General features: G+C 42.4%; 1 protein-coding gene across 1 annotated transcript in view; it reads left to right on the top strand.

Moving 5' to 3' along the window:
• The window catches only part of LOC129351595 (zinc finger matrin-type protein 4-like), a gene marked incomplete at its 3' end in the record, with an annotated part of 56,308 nt that overhangs the window by 26,138 nt on the left and 11,110 nt on the right, over positions 1-19,060 (top strand). The window contains exon 3 of the mRNA XM_055020517.1: positions 3,479-3,568. Within this exon, the coding sequence (XP_054876492.1) occupies positions 3,479-3,568 (90 nt within the window). The remainder of the gene's footprint in view (positions 1-3,478; positions 3,569-19,060) is intronic.

Here is a 19,060-nt window from a genome sequence, read left to right on the forward strand (position 1 = left end):
TTTATAATTGATATTACCTCAAGTTCTGGGCTGGAAGAGCATTTTAAAGGAAATGGATGTTTTTAATAACATTAGGAACCACCGTCTCAGTTTATCAGCAGGCTGATCTCTCATACAGAGAAATTTAGGAAAACTATAACAGTGAAACTCACTGGATGTTATCCGGCTAACACACAGGAATGTATCCGCCTCTGGGACTTACATTGAATCATTCTAAATGTCATCATTAAATGAGCACATCAAATAACAATGAACATCCTTTCTGGGATTTATTGCTGCAACTTTCTAATTGCATTGCTGGTCGGACCTTGTAGCGTCAGTTGTAAGGAAGAATTTTTCGTTTTGAAATGAAATGTTTTATTATCCTTTGTGTTTCAGATACTCATATTTACCTGTCAGTGTTTCCCAGGCCTGGTCCTTAAGGCTCACTGACCTGCATGCTTCAGGTGTTTCCTCTCTTCAGCCCAGGTGATTTCAATTGACTGGTGTTTGTCAGCTGAATCAGTTGGAGTAAAGCAGGGAGACATAGAAAACCTGCAGGGTGCTGTGTCTGGAGGACCAGGGTTGAGAAACATTGCCTTCCAGATACAAACACGTTGAACAGGAATACACCTACCTTTACACACAAAATAAAAAAATCAAAAATAACATAGGAAAAGGAAAAAAAAGAATAAGGACTAGAATCATAACCCCTGGATCCTACAGCTTCAGAACCCTTTCACATGAGGAAGAGATGTTGATGATGACTTTCATGGCCCCGGGGTCGGTAAAGGGTGGGGCAGAAGAAAGCCACTGTTAAAAGAAAACCATGACAAGTCCAACATGGCTTCTGGTTTTCTGCAAACATGTGGAAGGAGATTTGGTCAGACCAGACCAAAAAAACTGAATGGTTTAAAACTAAACGTGTTCATGTGTTGGAACAGCCCAGTCAAAGTCCAGACCCAAATCCGATCCAGAATCTGCAGCAGGTTTTACAAACTGTTATTCACAAACGGTCTCCATGTGATCTGACTGAACTTGTTTCAGTCACAGAATGACCTCAGCTGGTAGATGACAGTAAAATCAGGAGCAGCTTAGTAAGCTAAGCTATTACAAAGACTCAACACGTATTAACCTCTTTTATCCTCAAAAATTAAATCCAGTGTAGTTAATGATGCAGTGGTGCCGCTATCAAATTCTACATTTTATTATTATTTATACTCCTGAGGAGCGAATTTTACATCCAACTAGGATGAGTCTGGTTTAAAAAACAACCCTCGGTCGTTTGGCATCGAACAGCCTGCCCCCTTAACAGGGTGTTGCCTGGAATCACATTATCTGTGATCTGCTCACTGATGTGGTAGTAATGCGATATGGATTTTTTCTTCAGTCCTGATTATCTTCACCGTGCACAATAGCCACCCTCACATTCTAGCAATCCTGAAGAGGAAGTGCTTCAAAACTTTTCAGACTTCTTGTTAGTAATTATAGCCTGTATCTCTCTCATCTAAGGAATTTGATTAATGGATGTGTGAATGAATTAATGGAGATATTTACAGGACTACAACCAGATGAGCCCAGTATTATGGACAGTGGAGGATGGTTGTTTACAATGCAGGCGATTTCTGGTAGGCTTCATAGTTTCGAACTAGTGCTTTACATATGTCATGAGCAAACGTGGGCAATTGGGTAAAATGACAAATTTTGAGAGAGTTTACACCAGGGGTCCCCAAAGTCAGTCCTTGAGGGCCGACTTTTCAGAATGTCAATGTTCTTCTTAGGCCTCTAATGAGCCATCATTTGATCTGGGTGCGTTAAACCAGGGAGAAAACAAGGACTGACTTTGGGGACCCCTGATTTACACCTAGAGGAAGCAATCATCTCTCAGTAGATGAGAGCCTGGACCCTCTGGACGAAGCAAAGCGAAGAACCAGGCTGACCTTTCCCAGGCTCAGACCGGGCTGAAGCTAGCCAAAACCTCAGTGGCAAAATTCCAGGAAACATTCCATAGGAATTAACAAGGATTTGTGGGAATTGATGGGACTAAAGTTTGATTTTAAAATATTAAAGGTTGAATGGGATTTTCTCCTTTTTTTAAAATTTTTATTCAACTTTGACCAAAACAACTAAATTTCTTGCAGGTGCAGCTCGGTTCTTCAAGCCACTGTGGTAATTGACTACCACTGTGACACATGTAACACTTGGAGATGATCACAGAAAAAAAGTGCAGTTGCTTCATGTATCTGTGTCATACCTAAGTCATTTTCTTACAGTACCCAAAAAGGAATCATCTTTGTTTTATATAAAGGCATAAAGCAGTGGTCACACTGAATGAATAAAGTTTACAACCAAAGACATTTCCTTTTAAATGAAAGATTTTTGTCTGCGAGGGTGAAAAGAGCACTATGGCACTTTCTTCAGTTTTAATTGTGTTTAGAGGACAGCAGATCATTTGAGGCATAATCTGGCTGTCAACACTGTGAAGTTTTCTGTTTAGGTAACAAAATGCTCTGTTAATTGTTTACTATCTCACTCTGTATTGCTCAAGCTGCCTTCATAGGTAAACATCTTTAAACTGCTAAACTGAGATAAAAATATGCAGATCCTTGGCTTTGTGCTGGTTTTTAGTTTTCAGAGAACTATGCCAGGATACTGCGGATATTTAGAAATTTATGATGAACAGTGGGAGGAGGCAATACGCCCATGGCACTAGAGCCGAGTCAAAACTCCCACAGTGACGGTATCGGCTTTCCATATGCACATTATGATCGAGTTAAAAAGAAGCAGTGGAATAGTTTCCTTAAAAGTTCATAAGAGTAACTTTTTTTCTTTTTGCATAAACTGAAAGAAACTTTTTTTTTCTGTATGCTCGTGTTCTGCTTTTTTTTTACTGAAGTGTGGGTTTTTTCTGCATTAGTGTGAAGTTCAGAAAGTGCAATTTTGGATTTCTGAACATAATGTAATATTATAACAATATAGCACGACACTGCTCAGAGCACAAGGGATAGAATTAGACTGAATAGATCTGCCCTTATGGATTGGGCATATTGCCACCAGTATCCCATCTAAAAATGTTTTCTGATATCGGGACCAATACAGATATTAATATTGAATCAGTGCATCTCTAGTTCATAGTTCAGGCTGTGGTCAAAGTAAAAATCTCATAAGTCCACGCCTAACGGTGTGTTACAGTGTGTGTGTGTGTGTGTGTGTGTGTGTGTGTGTGTGTGTGTGTGTGTGTGTGTGTGTGTGTGTGTGTGTGTGTGTGTGTGTGTGTGTGTGTGTGCCTGCCCTTCGATTTGGCCGCTTCATGTCTCAGGATCGACCCATGATTACATTAGACAGTCAAATGCTTGATCAAACCCTTTTGATCAAGCATTTGATCAAAAGTGATCAAATGGTTGATCACTTTTGCAAGATCAAGCATTTTGTGTGATCTTGCAAAAGTGACACACATTGAACGTAATTGACATTAATTTGAATTTTTCCTGCCTTTCAGAGTCGGAAACACGCCAACAAAGTGCGGCTCTATTACATGCTACATCCTGTGGATGGAGGCTGCCCGGCCAAGAAGCTCAGAACAGACAACGTGAGACTTTATTGTTAAATCTCTTCTTTCTTCTTCAGCTGTGTTTCCCCGATAGCTTCTGTAATCACCTGCAACATGGAGTCAGGGCTGTGGGAAGCATTCATTGTGATCGGTAATTATCCACCTCGTGTGTCAGAGCAGCAGACAGATAAACAACAACAGTTTCTACCCCAGTGAGCAGCGGGTGGCAGAAGACGCCAACCTTTCATTTAAACCCGACACGTTGTTTGGGAATCAGCCTGCAAACCGTCCGCCTCACATGAGGCGACCGGCAAGCACAAAAGTTCTGCTGGTGAACGAGTTTGTCCCAGAGTCACTGTGATAAGGTTCCACGTTGACGGCACTGTCTGGGTTTCTCTCCAAGTGTCGGAGTGAAGATGATGCTCAGGGGAAGAGACGGAGGTTTGTGCTGCAGTGATCGGGACGCTGCCAGCTATCAGTGGAGAAATCAGAGTTTGCGATCCAGATAAGGATCCATCAAGGGACACTAATGCTCTCTCCTGACTCTCCTGCTGCCTGAGCTCATCATCAGGTTCTGCTGTTGTTTCTGTTCACCTCTCCATTCCCATTTCATCCCTTCGCTTCGCTCCGCTCTGCTCCGCCTGTCTGTCTTTCTTCGTTCTAATTTCCTCTCCTGCTCTCTGTTCCCTCTGTCACACGCCTACGATCACATCTTTTCTCCCACCTTCATCCTTCCATCTCTGGGTAGTTTTCCTTCATCACTTTTATTTTCTTTTTGCAACCCTAGTTTTAATCAATTAATGATCCCGGTCATAAGTCTTTATCTCACATTTTGTCATCTATTTTCCTCTCCTGTTTTCTCTGAATGTTATTTCTTTTGTTAGCCGTTTTTACTTCCTATTCTTTCCTTTTTAGGTTTCATTTTTAGGTCAATTACGTTTGTTTGTCCAATTCTTTTTCATCTGCTCTGTTTCTCTCTTATCTTGTTTCTTTTTATACTGTGAGTTATGCTGTGTCCTTTCTTCTTCAGCTTCATGTATTTTTCTTTTTCATTTTTTTTCAATTACTTTTATCATCTTGTTGAGTTTCCAGTAAATCTTTATTCTTTTTTTATTTTGCTAATACCGTTGGCTTTTTTCCCACTCTCTTTTCACTTCTTTTATTTTCCATCTCTCCCTTTTATGCCGATGTTTATATTTTTGTTATTTCAACTCTATCCCTTTCTCATATGGACAGATTGCTATTCTCTTCATATTTAATGATTAGCTCCAGGTTGAAAGCTGGCTGATGTGATGAAGAGAACGGTAGATGTTTTATGTGAGGAAGGGCAGCAAGGTTTAACTTGTTTTATTGTAGTGTGGATCAATAATCTGGCCGATTACTGATTACCGATTTTTAAGAAGTCTGCCAATCCCAATTTTGGTAAATACAGATTTTTTTTTCTGAAACATTGCTATTGTTGACTGCATGACCTTTGACCCAACAGTCAAACCTCTCTCACAGGAGACCAAACAGTAGTTGATTTTTACACCTTTTTTGATCAGTTGATCTCATCAGTTGATGAGATCAATTGATGAGATCAATTGATGAGATCTGCCTCACATGGAAGTATTGGCCAATCATTGATCTCCGAAAATCAAGGAGATTTGGGTCAATTTACTCGTTGGCTGTAATGCAGAAAGATATTCTGTAAGGATCTTGATGGAGCAGAAAGTGGTGATGAGAGCAGATCTGAATGGACATGTTGATGAAGGAAACAGCTCCTTATGTGTGTTTGTGTGTTTGTGTGTTCGTGCGTGCGCGCGTGTGTGTGTGTGTGTGTGGTTGTCTGTCCTGTCTGTCTCTGTATTGCCCTGCAACAGCCTGGCGACCTGTCCAGGGTGAACCCCATCTCACCCAAAATGTTTTGCAGTAGCTAGGCACCAGCACCTCCTGACCCCTCTAGGGACAAGGTGTACAGAAAATGGATGGATGGATGGATGGATGGATGGATGGATGGATGGATGGATGGATGGATGGATGGATGGATGGATGGATGGATGGATGGATGGATGGATGGATGGATGGATGGATGGATGGATGGATGGATGGATGGATGGATGGATGGATTGGATGGATGGATGGATGGATGGATGGATGGATGGATGGATGGATGGATGGATGGATGGATGGATGGATGGATGGATGGATGGATGGATGGATGGATGGATGGATGGATGGATGGATGGATGGATGGATGGATGGATGGATGGATGGATGGATGGATGGATGGATGGATGGATGGATGGATGGATGGATGGATGGATGGATGGATGGATGGATGGATGGATGGATGGATGGATGGATGGATGGATGGATGGATGGATGGATGGATGGATGGATGGATGGATGGATGGATGGATGGATGGATGGATGGATGGATGGATGGATGGATGGATGGATGGATGGATGGATGGATGGATGGATGGATGGATGGATGGATGGATGGATGGATGGATGGATGGATGATGGATGGATGGATGGATGGATGGATGGATGGATGGATGGATGGATGGATGGATGGATGGATGGATGATGGATGGATGGATGGATGGATGGATGGATGATGGATGGATGGATGGATGGATGGATGGATGGATGGATGGATGGATGGATGGATGGATGGATGGATGGATGGATGGATGGATGGATGGATGGATGGATGGATGGATGGATGGATGGATGGATGGATGGATGGATGGATGGATGGATGGATGGATGGATGGATGGATGGATCTTATGAAATGTGCATTATGTAAAATGGACCATTTCATAAGGTTTGATAGAAATTCCATAATTATATAAACATTTTGTGCATTTTTGTTTATAAAAAATCAAACAGTTATTACTAAAAGGCTTTCTGCTTGTGTCAAAATTATGTGACACACAAACCCACTTCATAATGTATTAACATACATTATGTTGTCAATATATAATGTAAAGACCAAAGTCCACATTTATAACTGCAGTTTAACAATCACACTATCAATGGCTTGTTTCATTAAACTGTGTGCAATGGAGAAATTAGTGAAAAATATTTAAACCTTTAGATTGAGCCTTATAAACTAAACTTATAACAGCTTTGGGTTCACTGTGTTATAAGCTGGACTGTTTATGTTTTCCAGAGCTGCAGTGAACGATATGCTGTGGAAGGACTTAGTGTAAATGCTCTTGACAAATAAATTAAAGTGCAATGGAAAACTCAGCTAATAGGATTTAGTCACTGACATTCAAGTGTGTCTTTTTGTACCTGAGGATGTATTTTATTGCAGAGGTTAGACTACAAAAGCACAATTGATCCGTTGCACTTTACATGCCTGCGGATAGGTGATTGGCCCAGACTGAAGCCACAAAGGCAGCGCTGACAATTTAATCCATAAAGACAGTACTCAGGCACCAAGTACAAGAACATGAGAGATGAAGAAATACAAAGTTAAGATGGACCTTTTCCAGAATGGATGGATGGATGATCTGAGTAGTTTTTTTGTTAAACTCTTTTTACAGCCAGGTCATTGATGTACGACAAACGCCACTATTTTGCGTCTTGTTACGCAAATGTGGGCAGGAACACCGGGGGTCGACTGTGGAGGAGCACTAGGGGGCAACTGAGAGTCACAGGGAGGCAACGAGGAAACACTAAACCCACTGACTGGAGGAGCACCTGGGGCGGAAAGCTCAGGAGCACTGGCGGGAGCGCCAGCAGGAGCCGCTGCCGCAGCAAGGAACGGTTAGGCTGAAGCAGGCTCAGGAGCGGTGGCAGGCTTGGGACTAGGAGCTGGTTCCGCTGCGGCAGGCCAGGCCACCTATCTCACAGCCTGTCAGCCAGGTGCCAGGATGGCCACCTGGAACCCCATGGCCAGTAGTACGGAGGCTGCGGAAGCAGCGGCTGGAGCAGCAGCTGGAGCAGCGGCTGGAGCAGCGGCTGGAGCAGCGGCTGGAGCAGCGGCTGGAGCAGCGGCTGGAGCAGCGGCTGGAGCAGCGGCTGGAGCAGAGGCTGGAGCAGCGGCTGGAGCAGAGGCTGGAGCAGCGGCTGGAGCAGAGGCTGGAGCAGCGGCTGGAGCAGCGGCTGGAGCAGCGGCTGGAGCAGCGGCTGGAGCAGAGGCTGGAGCAGAGGCTGCGGAAGCAGTGGCTCCAGCGACGCAGGGGCTGGTGGAGCGGAAATCCGGCTTGAGAGGCAGAGGGCCGCCTTTCAGCACGGCAATAGTGGTCAGGTGTTGCCACTCTGCCTCCTATTGCAACTCCGCCAGCCCCAGATGTCGCGGGATCCACTTGTCCAGCATTATGACCTTGCGTGCGGCTATGCCCAAGCATTGACGAGCTGAATATAGTCTAGCCACAACTGCCACCAGTGTCCCGCAACACCTCTGCATCCATGATGTTACTAGCGTGCCTCACCGTACTTGTTGGTTGGGCCCTTCTGTCTTATGGTGGTGTGGTGGTGGTGGTGAGGTAGATGCTGGAGTCCCAGGTAAAGATGAATAATCATCTATTTAATGGTCCAAAAATCCAAAAACACAGGCAACCCTGCTGAGCGGACACCAGAGCTCAATGCAGGTAGCAACTGGTCAGACGAAGGACCAGACAACAAACTGGGAACACATTCAACAAGGACCCGACGAGGAACAAAGGACACAGAGGATTAAATACACTGAGGATAATCAGGGAAACAAGACACACCTGGGAGTAATCAGACAGGACAACAGGGAGACTCAGAAGACACAGAAACTCAAAATAAATACACAGAAAACCACAGAACATGACAATATATGTTTTTTCCCAATTTGTTTACATGTTTACATTTTGTTTTTCTAAATCTCCCTCTAATTAATAAATCTGGTTGTATAAAAATTTGACAAAGGATGAACAAGAGCACTAATGTCCTGGCTTTTTAATATTATCTAAAATATATTAAACAACAACAGAAGTTCTTTTCCTATCATGCCTATCACTCAACCCACTTGTGGCCCCACCCAGTTGACTTCCTGTCTTGTCCTTGCTCTGAAAGTACTTTCCTCAACAGATCTTTCTGGTATTTGAGTTTAGCATTTAGTTTACGATTTACATCGAACATTTCATCAAGCTGTCTCATTAAGTATTTCTGTAGTGCGATACTTCCCAATTTAGGTTCCGTAGATGTGGTCTGACACGCACACTTTGCTTGACTTGTGGAAATCACAGTGTCCTTGGAACAACTCTGTTTTTCCCAGGAAGCTGCCTGTTCACCGTCTTTTGCCGGAACTGAAACATCTTGCCCTTCGATATGTTCAGCGAAGAAATTTATGTCAATATGAGGTTCTGATTCAGGGAACACTTTCCAAAATGTCTTCTTTCCGCTGCTGGGCAAAGCTGCCTGATAACATGGTTCTTTCGGCAGAGGACTGTTATTGATGTCACCATTTTCTGTCAAAAACGTTAGATCTATGGAAGCGTCTGACTCTGGGAAAGATTTCCATAACAGCGGCGTCTTCTTGAAGCGCTTTGTCTTTGATGCCTGTTTCTCCCCTTTTTGATCTGCTTTTTTCTGTGATTTGGAGATGGATTTATTTTTGGTGACCAGTTGCGTAGAAATCACAAGTTCTTCTTTGCAAGACTCCTTTTTCAAGGAATCTTCCTGATCACCAACTTCTTCAGGCAGAGAAGTGTCTTGCTTATAAACATTTTTAGCACAAGACTTAAAGGACTCTTCCTTCCCTGCAACGTCGATTGTCCCTGCAGTACGGAGATCGATGCTGTTTTGGTAGCTGGTGAAACGTCTTCCGTTGCAGTACTTTCAGCTGAAGTCCTTAGATCAGCAGAGGCCTGTTTCTCCAACCAGATATGAAACGGTATCTTTTTCTTCTTGTGGCGCCTGGTTGTTGGTGGCTGTTCCTTAGACTTAGAGGGCTGTTTCTCTAAGTCTGCTATTTCATTTGTCTCCTGCACTCTAGCGATGGACTCTTCTACACTGACCAGTGAATCGTTCTGCTTTTCGATGTTTCCTGCAGAAATCTCTGGTCAATGGGGACGTGTTCCTCCGACCAGGTTTTAAATGGTACCTGGTTCTTCTCATTGGACTCACTCTCAGGTGTTGGTCTGTCCCCTTTTTGGTCCACTGTCTCCTGTGCTTTGGCAATCGATTCATTTTCAACCACCAGTGAAGCGTCCTGCTGTTTGATATTTTTGGCAGAAATCTTTAACTCCTCAGGCGCGTACAGCTCCCACCAGACTGCAAATGACACCTTCTTCTTGCGCTTGGGTGGCTTGGGTGGCTGTAATTCCCTTTCAACAATGTTGTCAGATGAAACCTCTTCGACTCTAGGCTGGTTGGACTGCATTGTGATCTTTGCTTGTTTCAGGTTCTAAGATAAATCACTTCTCTAGAAACTCAGTAAAGATTTAACGGTAAGTTTGATGTCAATCTCCACAAGAAATGAGCACCAAACAAAGTTGAAAGTCTTACTGTGAACTGCTAAATAAATTCTCAAGACACAAGTATCAACAACGGCTGCTAGCAGGTTGTGATGAAAGTAGATCAATGTGAGAAGCTTATATACTCGCTGGTGATGTCAGAATTCTGCTTTTGGAGTTATATTGTGATGTCACATTGTGACGTCACAGTTTCGTCTGATAGTCAGAGCGGCAGAAGCTCGTGCAACCGGACTGCAGAAAATGTCAGTGGGCTTTTAAACGGTCACTGGTTGCCATAGTTACCACCATTAACTTGTTGTTTTGACATTGTTTTGCATGTCCAAGCCCAAAGCCAAGCTGGAGACAGACGGGGGACAAGCGCCTTGGAATCAATAAACATCCTTCAGAAAGACAAAGTCAAATCTCGACGAACCGTCTGGATCTGAAATGTTTCAGTGTATTGAGATTCTAACATTCAAAGTCTCTGAACTTCTTTGACCTATTGTGATGTACATGAGGTCATCTGTGACCTCATCAATGAGCTCACTGCAGTTCTGTGGCAGGGTATTTCTAAGAGTATATATATATTACTATTAATGCAGAACGATCAGATCAGTTCTGCATGACTCAAATTATAGATAAAATAATGACTAAATATTAAAATAATTTTCTTTATTTATTTAACATGAAAAGATTATCTATATATATGTATGCATAATCAGAGTTTTAGGCTGTGGCAGAAAGCTGGAGCGCCCAGAGAGAAACCTGCAAACAGAAAACCTGTCAAATCTTTTTACCCTTTTATCCCAGAAATTTTTGTGTCTCAAATTGTGAATGTTTAAATAACTGAACCTATCAGGACACACATGTTCTGTCCCGGTCACTTACATTTCTCCAGCCTCAAAAAGCTCACTTGCTTTCTCATCTGGAATATTTTCTTCAGCCAAATTAGAAATTTGCAGCTCCTCCCCAAACGCACCTTCATGATCTTTGAGAGGAGGGGCTAGAAAAACTGTCACAGTGGGTGTGGTTTCCTGGTGTTGCTCTTTATAAGTTTGCTTTTCGTAGACATAAATGAAGCCCCTTCTGTACATGTCTGCTGTCTGCATTAAGTAGGTGTAAAACAGTCCTGGGTCGAACCACGCAGATGACAGAGGAGAGGTGGCACCACTCCGTTCCACATGCTCCTGGTACATCAACGCTTGGGCTGGGAAACACTTTGTATTTTGAATAATTACACCTGGCTGACTGTGGTAGAAAAAGACCAGAATATTATCGGTGAAGCAGTGTTTGCTCTTTAACATTGATTTGCAGCCTGAACAAATAGGTTTGACCCTCAAATCCACCCAACAGCTAAAAAGATGCAATGCTGTCCAGTGATGTGGAAAATGGAAGAACAACCAGGCAGCCGTTACTCAACAGCTCTAAGGAATCCGACTCGCATTGTACAATGCAAGCACATCTGTACCAATCTGTACAAGGTATTGCTTCTGATCATTTCTATGGAAACAATCAAATGACTCAAATTATAGATGAAATAATGATTAAATAATTAATTATCCTCTTTTATTTGTTTAACATGAAAAGATTAACTATATATATATATATAATATATATATATATATATATATATATATATATAATATATATATATATATATATATATATATATATATATATATATATATATATATATATATATATGTTTAGTGTAAAATATAGTATATATTTACTATATTTTAGACTGTGGCAGGAAGCTGGAGCGCCAAGGAAAGATTGTTTATCTACATACACAGACTGTCTTTGACTTTTCTAAACACATTAATAGATGCTTAAAATATTCAATACAGGTGTGGAATAATCTCCTTGCAGCATCCAGCGATGACGTTCAGTAGAGCAACGTTACTGGGGTGTCATTTCATTTCAGTGCTTTAATTTCCAGCAGTAGGTTAGGTCCTGTACGACTCAGAGCAACCTGATTCCTGTTGCCACAGGCGGATTGAGATGAAAAATAACCCAATTAAAAATTTCATCATCTCATTCGGATTCAGCAGAACGAGGGAAAGTTTTGATCAATCCAGCGTGAGCCTTGCACGTTGGTTCTCAACTTTTGTGTGTGTGTGTGTGGTGTGTGTGTGTGTGGGGGGTGTGTGTGTGTGTGGGGGTGTGTGTGTGTTTTTTTAAGTGTCACAGTAAATCACTGTTGGGTCTGTGGCCGACCTTAGGCCCTTCGTAAAAGGGCACATTGTCATGATGGAAGAGAGCTACACTTAAACTACACAGATGTGATGCGACCAGGCTGTGCTTAAAAGGTGGCACAATCTAAAAATATACTCAGCAGCTCTGCCTCCAGACACTGGGAGTGTGTCTGACCTGGCACGGCCCTACATATGGACCCATTGGTCTAATGGGCTGACAACTGGACACGCTGCTGGTTATGCCAGTCGCTTTGATAACCTGCTCTCATGTTCTCATGGGGGATGGGCAGGAGTCGGTAGCATGTTCTTGATGAGTAGCTAGACATTTTCTAGTGTAGGGTTCCGGTTCTTCATGTTTCCTACCAAACTGATTAGATTTGGTTAGATCGAATAAAAGTTTTGCTCTGTTACTGCTAGAGGTGAACCGCAAAGGAAACTCAAACGCGCCAATAAGATCAACAGTATGAAAAATGGAGCTTTTAACTGCAAACCCCAGTTTTATCGCTTTATTGTGACACTTTGGAGTCAATGTCACATCACACTTAATCTTCTGCAGTGTAAGGAAGTTCAGACAGATATGGATGGTTGCATAAGAATTGCACTACAACTTTATTTTCCTTGAGACTGCAAAAAAAAAAGAAAAGAAAAAAAAGCTCGGAGGTTGTACAAGGCGATAAGATTTTGGTTCATAAAAAATTTAGAAATGCTGTCCTGATGTAGTTCATAAAGCATACAAGCCTGAGGGATGATAATTGCAGTTGTAGATTAGATTGCCAATTAAATTAGGGGATAAATTTATTGCAAGAAATCAATATGTTGTTGACAGCTTTGCCAATTCAGTTGTCAGATACCAGACAGAGCAGTTAAGTTGCTTTCAGTTTGTTTGCTAGAGTTTGTTATATTGCGATAGACATGTATTATAGATTATTTAGAGATTTCTTCCTTTAGTTTTTTATGTTACACTTTAATGCTTCAAATAACACTGGGTTACAAAAAAACTGTTTTGGGGAAGCTGTGTGTTTTTTTAAACTGAATCAGGACTATTTTCCACCACTGGATTAAAAATTGACATTCGTCTTTTTCAATCAGTTCAGGTTTTCATTCTAATTTGATTTTTAAAGAAATCTGATCTAACTAAATCAGTAACATTTTTGTGACTTTATCAGCTCACACTTTTGTCTGGTAAAAACTTATTTATCTCCTTTCACCTTCACTTTCCTTCTTTGCCTCTCAGAAGAAAAAAACAAAGTCCAAAGTGAAAATCAAACAGAAACGGGATGGAAAAGCTCCAGGATTTACACTACTTTCTAAATTTCAGTGGAATACACATGTAAACACACATCGGAGTGTGACTGACTGAATGCTTTGAAAAGCGCTCCGGACTGCATGAATCTCTACACAGCCATAAAAAAAGCTGAGACGTTTATTGAACTGAATTATTCAAAGGGACACCAGTGTTACCAAAAAGATGTACAGCATTCCCATTAACTCAACTGTTGACTTGTCGAATATAAATAGCTTGTTGGATTTTTTGGCACAGTTCAGCTAGCAGCAGTAAATCCCATATGCATATTCATGTGTGCAGACTTGTGTAGTTGATCTGGTGGTTCTGGTGTTTGCCTGCCAGTTTATTCAGCTGCCAGTTCTGATTAAATCAGGCCGTCAGCGACACTGCAGGATCCTGACGGAGCTATCGCACTGGAGATGGCACAGTTGTCTGCCCCGGCTCCGCTGAACGAGAAGTGATTGTGGTCCTGCGCTTCATTGCCTCAATCCCACCTTGAGCAATATCCAGCAGATTGCACTCTCGTTGCACACGCGCACACACACACACACACACACACACACACACACACACACACACACAGACGCGCGCACACGGCATATTTCATATAACACATTAAATCAAAGGCATGACCAAAAAGCATTGAAAAAAACAAGACCTGTCTAGATTTAAGTTCTCTCTCAACTTGAAGGCTGAAGCAGGACCAGCCTTCAAGATGGCCTTCATAGACCAGATCTATGAAATAATAAATCCAGCAATAAGGATATGATTTTGACATAAGCCATGACGTTGCATGTAGTACTCAGAATTCAATAATATTTACAGTAGGAGAAATAAATCCAGAAAAATATGTTGAAAACTTAATTTTGTCTCCAAAAGGTTCAAACATAAGGATTTCTATTTAATTTGAATATGATTAAAGGACACAAAATGAGCTACAGATGGCAAGCCTAAGAATAAACTGCATACAGATGCAACACACGTCTGTAACGCTGGTGCAGATTGTTATTTGCACATTAGTGCTGATTGTTACATAATTTAAACAGCAGAAGAGAATTGTAGACAATGCATAGCTTATTGCCTCCCATGTTTCATTTCGTCATAGTCAACAAATGTTTTTTTTTGTTTGTTTAAATAATTCTGACAGTCATGAGTTTAAATTTTAATGCTGCGGTTTGCAACTTTTACAAAAACAATAATTTTACCTATTTCTTTAAACCGTCACTGTGGCCTGATATTTTGTGTGACACAGATAATCTGTAAATAACTCCAGCTTCCTGTGGTTCCACAACCCCTGACAAAAATACACCACTTGGTCAGAAACAACCAATCAGGGCCAGGAGGAGGGTCTTAGCGCTGTTAATCACCCTCGTGTTGCCATGATTGATAAGGCGAGTTAGTACAGCCACTAATGAGTTTTTCTGGAACGGCACATTGTTTCTCTGATATTAGCACACTGAGTAGCACATACACAAGACTGATTGACAACTCTCAGACCTTTCTCGTGGCTCTGAAAAAGCAGGACGCCTCCTTAGTCCTGCTGGTTATGCATTAAATATGTTTCCTCAGCTGGAACGGACTAAAAAAATAGACTTAGGAAAGTGGAACACAGTTTCACCTTCATAACTTCACGTTTCAGCTCCTGTCACTTTGAAACATATCCCTCACTCTTTCATTTGTCTTCTCTAAGTGCTTCCATCTTTCACTGCAGAGCGGTTTCATGTGAATTGTTGCTCTTAGTGTCTATTAAAGGTCCGTGATTTGGCTAAAGCCTCTCTCTGAGAGCAGAGGTCAGCATAAAGAAGGACCCCAGGCGTGCATATCTGAGGGCAGTGGAGCACTTCATAGTGAAAAGTGTTGCCATATGTAGCCGGAAGCTGGAAGTGTGTGAGATCACACAGCGTAAATGTTGAATAATTGAAAATCATAGAAACGTAGACTCCCTGAGAGCCGCAGTGCAGTTTTCCCAGGAAGAAAAAAAATTGATGCTGGAATTAGTTCATTTAGAAAAATCAAAGCACCTTGAAAAATGGGTCATCAGTAGGTGGCTTACTAAGAACTGCCTCTTGAACAAGACAAGGATGTAACATCATCCTTTGACTCTGAAACATTATTCATGGAGGGCTACATTTATGTTATGTCTCTTGCAAAACAATTTGGGACTGTAACATTTTATCATGTTACAGTCCCAGACGTAACGAGGTCAGAACCGTCACATGTAAAGTGGTAGTTTACATTTGCAACAAAGGACATCTGTGTCTTTGACACTAACCCCTGAAAGTCTGAGATACACTTGCTGTTTTCAATCGGTGCCATGACCTGTAGGAGCTTTTATCCTGGTTAGATACATAAAGTTAATAATAAACATATGTAGGTATTTTGGGTCATAGTTTGAGAACTCCATCTCCAAAAATCAAGGAGTTCAATATGCTGAAGCAAAACAGGTTTACAGGGATCCCGGTATCCTCTATTCCTGCCTCACTAACTGCATATAAACTATTAAATACTCAGAATTCAATAATTGTTTACAATTATTGATTGCACTTCAGTGATGAATCAACTTTGGTCTCATAACTTCCTCCTGACCTGGTTGTGCAGAATCTTGAATCAGGGCTTTGATGTTGAATTATGAGTCCCACCTTGGCTAAACCTTAAATTCAGGAAATATTTCTGCAACGGTTGGCACAGATTTGATGATGAATCTCTTGGGATTTTTCAGCATAAATAAAGAATTATTAATAATAATGAAAGACTCTTTGGACTCTCTGGACAAGGTGTTATCTGATCTCACGCAAACGGGAGGATATGTTGCAGATTGCCCTTCTTTGTTCCACTGGTTCTCCTGGCCATAATCCTGCAATGCGCTGGCAGCCTATTGGACAGGGCGACGGATTTAGTCCAGGTCAGAGAGGATGATGAAGTACGAAATACCTGAAGGAGAGAGTAAGCGATAGTTTCCGTGATCGCAGAATTCTGAGGACCTGGAGGGACTGAAGAATATTAACAGTAGTTCATGATCACTGTTTTCAATGTATCCATCCCTCCTTAAACGAGGAGAAGGCCGGTGATTGGCCGGTGTCAGTGGGCTGCCAATCGATTTGATTTGAGTAAATAAAATGTTAGGATTGTTGGTCCCAAACCTGTCGACCCACTGGGAAAATGCCCGGTATGCCTGATGGCCAGTCCGCCCAGGAGCAGACCAGCAGTGATGACCAGTTAGACTCCACTTCATGGGTTTTTTTTTTATTTGTTTGTTTGGTGTCTTGAAAGCATCCAGAGCTCTAAGTCTCAATGAGGTCCAGGCTACTTTTTTGACGACATAAAAAAAATCTTTAAAGCATAAAGTTGGTTGCAAATATAAAAAAAATGTAAAAAGAAATTGTCCAGGCAAGGCAAAGCTGCCACTGCCAAAAGGCTGACAAAATACAAGCCATCCATCATGCTTAAGCTAATGAGGGAACATGTCATTCATTGGTGGCCTGACATGTTTCTATTAAAATTTTAAAACGTACATTAAAAATTGTTTCCACAGCTTTTTGAACGATATCACATTAATCCAAAGAGACCAGCCAGGATGTGTGTGTCCCTGCTGTCGCTTTGGCCTGCAGGTTTAATATGAAGGTCACTTTACTGTGTGTGCTGCAGCAGCTGTAGGGTATAGTGTCTGCTTAGTGTCGCCTGCATGCTTCACTTGGCAGGAAAACACCGGATTGTCCACAGCTATGTTAGGAGCCAGTCTTTTTAAAAAAAAATCTTGTCCTGTCCTATTTCTTCTCTGTGCACCTCGGGGGACGTGCACACGAGTAGCTGGAGCTTCCCGGCCTCCTGACTGAGCCCAGACATCATCCTGTGCCGAGCCAGGTTGGGCCCGTCCAGATTCCGACTGGCCGTCACCCGGGGGGTTCGGTGCAACGCTCGGATTAGCTGCGAGGAATCAAACGCTGGAATCTCCCGGCGGTGGGGAAGGAGGAGAGGCTGTGGGTTCACCACCAATTTTGAAGCGGTGGCAAAAAACAAACGGCACCAGCCCGACGCAGTGAGACGGCACACACCGAAACACGATGGCGCAAACACGATGGCGCAAACACAGGCGAGGCGAGGGAGACGAGGTTTCACTTTTTGCCCAGAAGAAAATGTGCTGCACGGCGCTGACAGCAAAGAGAATCTACTGCCTGCAAATCAAAAAGATTATTTTATTATGCCTCATGTGAATAGAAACAAGCTCTGCTCCCCTCAGCCTCCCCCTCCCCTCCACCTTCTCCCTTCCTGTCTCCATTAGTTACATATTCTATGAAGTGTGGCAGAGTCCTATATTGTACCAGTGCAGAATTCTGTTATTTCTCGTTGAGCAGAGATTTCGATACAAGCAGCAGCCGAGGCAGAGCGTGTGTTTGGCTTTGTGATGACTCATGAGGTTCTGGGGAAACAAATGGAGAAGCAAGATCTTTTTCTTCCTGCGACGCCTTCTGCTCAACAGTCCAATGCAGCTGAGACTCTGTCTGCCTGTGATGCTGCGACTGTCAGGCTGGGAACGCACACCTACACCACTCCATTAATTGCATTCCTCTACAATTAGCGCCTCGTTTATACAGCTTTAATTAAGCGTGAAATTATGGATCCTGCCTGTTTGAGGTTAGCATCTCATCTCCTGTTGCGAATGCTGCTGTGAAATCCTTCATATAAAATGGAGTTCTGCGCCTGATGCGTCCCTGGTGGCTGAAGAAACAGAGGATCCAGAGAGTTTCTACATGAGAATTAGTAAAGGACAAGACCAAGGGCAGGAGGAGGGGTTCTCTCTCAGTGTGTGTGTGTGTGTGTGTGTGTGTGTGCGTGCGTGCGTGCGTGCGTGCGTGTGTGTGTGTGTCAGAATGACTCACAGCACAGAAGAGCTTCTCTGTTATCACACTCTGAGGGGGGAATAGCTGCGGTTCTCTTCTTGTGGACATTGGAGTCGTTTGCTCACAACACGCAGCGTTTCTGTAAAACGTTGAGAGTGAAAGTTTAGAAAAAGAGTCAAACTTTAGCGACTGGACAGTCAATTTACCCTCCAGTAGATTCGTTATGTTTTGAATCCTGATGGAAAGACCTTTCCATGACTGTCACTGGAAAACCGATTTAAAGTGTTGCTGCAGCAATTCAGAGGGAAAGACGTAAAAAGAAGCTGCTAATCAAATAAGTGTTTCACTCATTCGCTGGTCTAGAGCACACAGGGTTGTATTAGCACAATGTCAAGAAGGAACAATGACATTTTCCTTCTTCAGAGGAAAATTGAGGTGAAATTCCCTCCACACTCACATGGTTGGTACAAATATATATTTACTATTTTGCATGGCATTGAGTGGCACTGCATATACAAGTCACGTTTTTAGCATGAGGATGATTTCCATTAATTGACAGATTTTCATGCGGAGATGCTTTGCAGAAGAAGTGTGAAAACTCTCATTGGCTATAATAGGTGTGTAATCAACCTTGTGAACGTGCTGCTCCTCTGAGGACAGAAAACAACTCACTGTTCAAGGTAAACAGTTTCACCTGTGGCTATGCTAATTAACCTTAGCATTCATGACAGGCTAAGCTAATTGGGGAAAAACTGCATTGTAGTGGAGAGCAAAGGGGGGAAGT

The sequence above is a fragment of the Poeciliopsis prolifica genome, unplaced genomic scaffold (assembly GCF_027474105.1).
Source record: "Poeciliopsis prolifica strain line A6 unplaced genomic scaffold, Auburn_PproV2 SCAFFOLD068, whole genome shotgun sequence".
NCBI classification, from domain to species: domain Eukaryota; kingdom Metazoa; phylum Chordata; class Actinopteri; order Cyprinodontiformes; family Poeciliidae; genus Poeciliopsis; species Poeciliopsis prolifica.